The sequence below is a fragment of the Tupaia chinensis genome, unplaced genomic scaffold (assembly GCF_000334495.1).
Source record: "Tupaia chinensis unplaced genomic scaffold, TupChi_1.0 Scaffold148065_1, whole genome shotgun sequence".
Taxonomy (NCBI): Eukaryota; Metazoa; Chordata; class Mammalia; order Scandentia; family Tupaiidae; genus Tupaia; species Tupaia belangeri.
Window position 1 is genome coordinate 762,465 of NW_006207915.1, and position 6,637 is coordinate 769,101.

The following is a 6,637-nucleotide window of genomic DNA, read 5'->3' on the forward strand; positions in this document are numbered from 1 at the left end:
ACTGCACCTTCGCTCCCTGCAGGGAGACCCTCACCTCCCACTGCAGACCTGTCAGGGCCCAGGAGCTCCGGCCCACGGACACGCAGGAGAGGTGGACATGGACCAGGACGTGGAGACGTGGGAGCAGGTGTTTCAGGAATTAATTCGGGAAGTGAAACCAGGGCATCAGTGGACCCTGACGCCAGACAAGGGCCTACTCCCCAACATCCTGGAACCAGGCTGGGTGCAATACCAGCAGCGGACTTTCGCCAGGTGAGGAGGCACGCGATGGTTCACAATCCAGAAAGTTCTGCCTTATTTCCCATCGTGTACACTGGTTACTTCCCTAGCTCCATTCCATGCTTGCAAATGGAAAACCCCAGACATCAAGTCCCCACCGACCAGGAAATTTCAGCTCCATTTAAGGCTTCCTCCCTGTAATGGTCACTGGCAAACAATGGCCGGCCTGGGCCGCAGCCAGCGTCAGGGTAAACCCACCCAGCCAGACTGCAGGAGGGAGCAGGGCACAGGGGCAGGGGAGGCTTGCGGCCGTCTCACCCAAGGGCGGGCTGAGCTCTCACCTAGGGAGGCTGGTGGGTCCACCACGGAGGTGCTGGCAGAGACCCCTGCTCCGAGGAGAACCCTGGGGAGGCCAGAGGAGCAGGGGCCGAGCAACCGCGGCAGCCCTGCCCCTCTGCTCAGAGCTCCTTCAGACAGGACTCAGAGCTCTTGCAGCCTCAGCCCCTTTCCCAGGTGGGAAGGTGGAGCTCAGGGCCTGGGGGCGGCAGGGCTGCCCTGGGCATGCAGAGGGGGGTTAGGCTCTCCTGTCTGCTCTCCCCAGCTTCGGGAGCAACTGAGCAGTCTCGGTCCCTTCCTCGTGAGGCCTTGGAGCACTCGGGAGGGCTCCGTGCAGGCCGCTCCTGTGCATGCTGACACGTGACTCCCAGCAAGGGCGTCCCCCATTCCTGCCTCACAGTCGCCCTGCCAGGCGTGGCCAGAAGCAACACCAAGGGTGAGAGCTTCACGCTCCCATCCTTTCCAGCCCCTCTGGGCCACAGCCCAGACCTCGCGGACCCTGCCTCAAGCCAAGAGGGCTGGGCTCAGTCACCGGAGCAAGGAAACCCAGAAAGGTCAGGGACATACCCCCCACACGGCATCCACGGCAGCAAAGGGGGAGGAAGCCGGGAGTCTCACCAGCGTTCCTGGGGCCAGGTCTGGAAGGTGTATGTCCCTGCTCGGTCCCGCTGGCCCCACGGCCCCAGCCTAAGCGCGAGGCAGGGCACGAGAGCATAGGTCTGGAGTGAGCACAGGGGTCCCGGCGTGCTCCACCCCATCACACCTCCCCTGCGGCAGCCACCTGTCCCCACAGCCCGCTCCCTGCTGAGATGAGTGTCCCTCTCTCTACCCTGTCTGAGGCCAGTAGCGCTGAGAATATGGAGCTGCCCGTTGAACAGAGAGAGAGAGAGAGAGAGCCGGACTCCGTGGTCCCCGGGCCACCGAGGTCACCGAAGCAGCTTCTGCCTAGGACACCAGCCTTTCGAGCCCCCTCCCTGACCCATGGTGCCTGACTTCGCCAACTCCTGTTCGTACCCACCGCAGACCTCAGGGAGCGTTCTGGACTGGCTTTTGTGGCACGTGGAGCCTTTGGCCCATTTAAGTCCACGCTGGAAGAAACTTCGGATAGGGGTCAGGAGCCTGGAGTCCTGGCCGGGTTCTTACAGCCTCAGGCCCTGGGTGCGCTGACAGGGCATGCTGGACGCACCTGGCACCCGAGGTCCCTCCGGCTCCCACAACTCGGGCCGTCCTTTTCTCGTGGCAGATCCGTGGGTGGCAGAGGTGTCGGTGGCACAATGGCGATGTCTCCCAGGGGCTGGTGGTGAACTCGCTGGGACTCTGCACCCTGGTGGCCGCAGCCCCACACGGTCCCCGAGCCCGGCTGAGGCTGTCGCTGTCTCCGCAGGTTCCAGTGCTCCTCCTGCTCCCGCCACTGGGCCTCGGCCCACGTGCCGGTCCTGTTCCACATGCACTGGAGCAAGGGCCTGGCCAAGGGCCGCGTGAAGGTGCGGGTCTTCGCCCAGAGATGTAAGAAGTGCTGCCAGGCGCCGTTTGAGGTTCCCGAGTTCACCCCGGAGAACGTCTCGAGGGTCCTCAACAACCTGGTGCTCCATGTTCTGAAGAAATGCTACCGGGAAGGCTTCCAGCTGACGCAGGCGGTTCCCACGATCAAGGAGGCCGCGCTTGAGGGGCCCCATGACAGCCTCAACTGCGAGGCCTGTCTGCAGGGCTTCTGTGCTCAGAGTGGGCTAGGCCTGGCCACACAGGCGCCTGTGTCCCCAACCATGCTCAGCCCCTCCAAGGACACCAGGAAATCCAAGGTCCCGGCCACACAGGCACCTGTGTCCCCAACCATGCTCAGCCCCTCCAAGGACACCAGGAAATCCAAGGTCCCGGCCACACAGGCACCCGTGTCCCCAACCATGCTCAGCCCCTCCAAGGACACCAGGAAATCCAGGGTCCCGGCCACACAGGCACCCGTGTCCCCAACCATGCTCAGCCCCTCCAAGGACACCAGGGAGTCCAGGGTCCCGGCCACACAAGCACCCGTGTCCTCGTGCCAGCCTGTCCCCTCCAAGGACAGCAGTGGACCACGGGCCCCTATCTCACAAGCACCAATCTCTCCGTCCCTGCTCACCCCTTCCAAGGACAGCAGGGAAACCAGAGTTTCTATCACGCAGGTAGCCGTGTCCCCATCCCACCCCACCATTTCCAAGGACACTAGGGGGCCCGGGGTCACTGGTACTTCTACCCACCTCCCCTCCTCACATCCAGCCTCTGACGTGGACAAGCAGCATGTGATGACAGCTGGTCCCCAGACTTATAACCCTCCTAAGATGGCCAGTGCCCTCAGAGTTAGTGACACCATGAAACCATCAACTTCTTCAAGATGTCCAACCCAGCAGGTGCCACTGCCGAGCTCTACCCCTGGGACAGCCAGCCACATCCCTTTTTCCACAGAGAACAGCCCCGCCAGGAGCGCCAGGCCGGGGACAGCAGAGGCGTCGCCCATGCTCCCCTCGCTTCCTGAGTGCAGCCAGCCAATTAGCACCCCCAATCTTTGGAGCCTCGGAGAGAACACCATCAGCCAGGCGGACTGGGGGGTGCAGGGAGTCCCCCACAGAGGGCCCAACTGGGGGTCTGACTGTACCTGCCCTTCCTGTGACCCCCCACGGGAACGCGTGCGTTCCTTCTGCTGCTGCTTCCTCCTTGTCGTCGTTGTCATCACCGTGCTCAAAAGCTTCATGTGAGCCTCCACCTTTTACACCCTTGGGGTCCCAGATTCCCAGGTAGAGGGAGACACGCGTGCTCACCATGGGCAGAGAGGGACCGGTGTGACACCGCAGGGGACTTCCCAGGCTCCCCGTCCAGCCGAGGAACCTGGACAGGCAAGAAGCACTGCAGAGGCCGAGCAGGAAAGCAGGCTCCCTCCTGCCTCTGATCTTCCCAGGGGGTCCAGCAGGGCTTAGCCAAGGGCTCATTCCAGTCCTCTGTCCGCACCTTCCCTTACCCGGACCCGCCATGGTGCTTCCAGCAGATGGCCAGGGATGGGCAAGGAGGGCCATAGAACCATTTAACGGCGACGTTGTGTTTGAGAACAGGAGTATGGACATCTAACTATTGGTCTGTGAACTATTGATATTTCTCAATGTGTTCATCTTGCTCTTAATCCTTCCTTTTGGGGCCAGCAGATGGCATGGTGGTTAAAGTGCTGGACTCCCACACGGCCGACCACTGTTTGAGTCCTGTACCTGATCTCTCTCTCTCTTTCTCTCTGATAAAATAAAAAATAAATAAGTAAAGTTAAATAAAATAATCCTAAAAAAAAATCCCTATTGTTCAGGTTTCATGGAAGGCTTGACGTCTGAAATTGTTATCAGGGTGTTTCAAGTGAACCGACAAACAGCCCAGCACAGTGCGGTCTGTCCTGGTGATTCGGTGTGTTCGTTACCTCTGACTTACTGTTGCGGAGAAACAGCAGCGAGGGACGAAAACACAGCACTCCAGAGAACTCTAATTACGCTGGTGGGCATGGAGGAGTCAACACTGAATCTCAGGCCTCCTTTAGGGGTTAAGCACAGTCTTATCGGAGAGTTTGGGGAGGGGCGGTTCTCAGCTGGCTAAGGGTATCCTATCAGGAAGAAGCAATCCATCAGGAAGACACAGCCCAGAGTTTGCTCTCAGGAAGAAAGGGTCAGATAAGCGGGGTGTCCGGCTTCTCAAGGTCTCAGATTGCTTTTATTACTCTAGAGGAGAGAGGCAGAGGCAGTGAATTCACAGAGGCCGGGGAGATTTGGCAATTGCCGGCCTCGGGCTGTTGTGAGTTCCGGGCCCATCCCCCTGGAGATGATTTCTCACACATCCCCAGCCCCGCTCCCCCTGGTGCTCACGCAGGCTATAGTAAAAACAGAACAGAACAATAAGCTTTCAGAATAACGAAATAGGCCCTCATCTAATGGATCCGATATCACTTTTATCCCTCTGGGATGGGAAGAATGAGGTGAGGGCCATTCCCAACACCTACAATAAAGCAAGAGACCCTGACAGACAGGAGCTGGCTGACAGACCCAGCCTGATCAGCCGGAACCAAGGGCGTTGCAACTGAACTCGTTAGCGTGTTAGCGTGTCAAGTGACACCATCACCTCCACCATGACCGTTTACGATAACCATGGCAAGAAAAAGAACCACCCCATTAAGGCCAGAAAATGGGAGGGACAGTGATTCCAGAAAAACCACCACCAATTACACGCCCTGGCAAGAAGCCAAGCCACATAAGTCAGACATCCGCTGCAGCTCCAGGCTGCCCTGCCCCACCGAGGGCGGCCCTACCAGTTCTCCTTTCTCTGTCCTCCCAAAGCCCCAGCCAGGGAAGCAGGGGCAGTACACTCGCCCTGGGTTTATCCCCTGATCCTGTCCACCCAAGACTGTCCCCTCCCTTGAGGCTGCCCCACTACTGGGTACCCTGGCTGAACACTTTCCTTATAAACACCTTCCCGCTCTCGAAGGCTCGCTCTCAAACCCCTTCCTGCACAAAGCCAAGGCCCCTCACAGCCTGGAGAGAGACCCCCATGGGTTAACAGTAACACCCGGATTCCCAAACACAAGGCACTCACCTTCAGAATCAGGTCTTTTAGTTACAATTTTTAAAAATATATTAAAGTATATATTTTCTAAAATATTACATGTTATTACTTGGAAGTAAATGTAGGCAAGTCAACCTGCAAATATTAATATATAAGCCAATTGATAAACTCTCTAATCCATAGTGACAGATACTCCAATATCTGAAATTTGAAAGTAATTTTTCCTCACAGCTATGATGGTGGACAGTTTCTAGACTGTCCTTAAGCATGAGTCACCGTTCCTACGCGAGACGACCCATCACACGAACACCTACAGCTCCACACCGAGAGATTTCGCCGTCTTCTGGTGGGTGACATCAGAGTTGAAGGCTAAAGGATACTTTGGTGGTGTAACTGGGAACAGATTCTGGAACAGACGGAAAAACATGATCAATGTTGCACCATTTTACTACGAAATGTAACTACGTGGCCCGTCGATATACAAATGACTGCCACGTCATGTTTTAAAGAGCAGAGAGTGTATAGGTAATAGCACATTTGTCATCCTCAAGTCAGCGCCACAGATGTGCAGTGGAGCTACAGCCATGTTTAGACCTGGGGCGGCAGGTGGAGTGATGGTTAAGGCTCTGGACTCCCACATGGCCGACTGCAGTTTGAATCCTGGACTTGGAGGCTTGCTTTCTCACTCTCTCTCTCTCATAAAGTTAAAAATAATAATAAATCTAAAATTAAATACATAATTCTTTTAAAAAAGAGAAATGTTTAGCTCTAAAATAGAATCATTAACTCTTGTTCTTGGGCCGTCTTTCCAACCAACTCACACAGTTACATCAAGAACTTGGAAACTGCACAACCCTGTGGTAATCAAAGTTGGCCAAAGTACAAACAGATGGTTCAGGACTGGACTGGGAGGGAGCGAGAGAGGAGTTTTATAGAGAAGTCTAGGCTGTCCCTGACCCAAGTCGGTCACGCTGAGTAAACTGTGTCCCAACCAGGCTTTTCCCACTGCTCACTGCCCCTCACCCCCCAGCTAAATTAAACCGCTGGTTTGCAAAAGGTCATTCTTGGACCACAAAGTCAGCGTCACCTGAGAGCCTGTTACAAACGCATCTTCAGGACCAGCAGATGGCATAATGGTTACTTTGCATCACTGAACTCCCATGTAGTCTACTGCAGTTCGAGTCCTGGACCCATCACGACAGGCACGTGTGTGTGTGTGTGTGTACACGCACGCCCAAAATACCAAGAGAAAATGGAGGAGAAAGGATTGCAGCGTGGCCATCCCCCCGGGCACGTGTGTGTGTGTGTGTGTGTGTGTGTGTGTGTGTGTACACGCACGCCCAAAATACCAAGAGAAAATGGAGGAGAAAGGATTGCAGCGTGGCCATCCCCCCGGGGGGTGATTTCCTACTTTCTGTGACTTGGGCAAGCACATGTGCCCTATAGCACAAACCTCTCTAAAAAAAAAAAAAAACAGGCCAGCAGGTGGCAGAGTGGTTAAGGCACTGGACACCCCCAC

The 6,637-nt window shown here is 56.2% G+C and overlaps 2 protein-coding genes across 3 annotated transcripts in view; one reads left to right on the top strand and one right to left on the bottom strand.

Moving 5' to 3' along the window:
* Positions 1–4: 4 nt before the first annotated feature.
* On the top strand, positions 5–3,782 carry RTP3 (receptor transporter protein 3; the record flags this gene model as incomplete). Its single annotated transcript, XM_006170133.2, has 2 exons — positions 5–252; positions 1,940–3,782. Coding segments are annotated over 2 exons (1,593 nt in total), but the record flags the coding sequence as incomplete, so codon positions are not given.
* A 1,381-nt stretch (positions 3,783–5,163) lies between these two features.
* Positions 5,164–6,637, bottom strand: part of LRRC2 (leucine rich repeat containing 2) — a 68,405-nt gene continuing 66,931 nt past the window's right edge. For both annotated transcript variants that reach the window (XM_027768935.1, XM_006170134.3), the window contains exon 9: positions 5,164–5,524. In XM_027768935.1, coding sequence (XP_027624736.1) covers positions 5,475–5,524 — 50 coding nt within the window. In that variant the 3' untranslated portion in view covers positions 5,164–5,474. The remainder of the gene's footprint in view (positions 5,525–6,637) is intronic.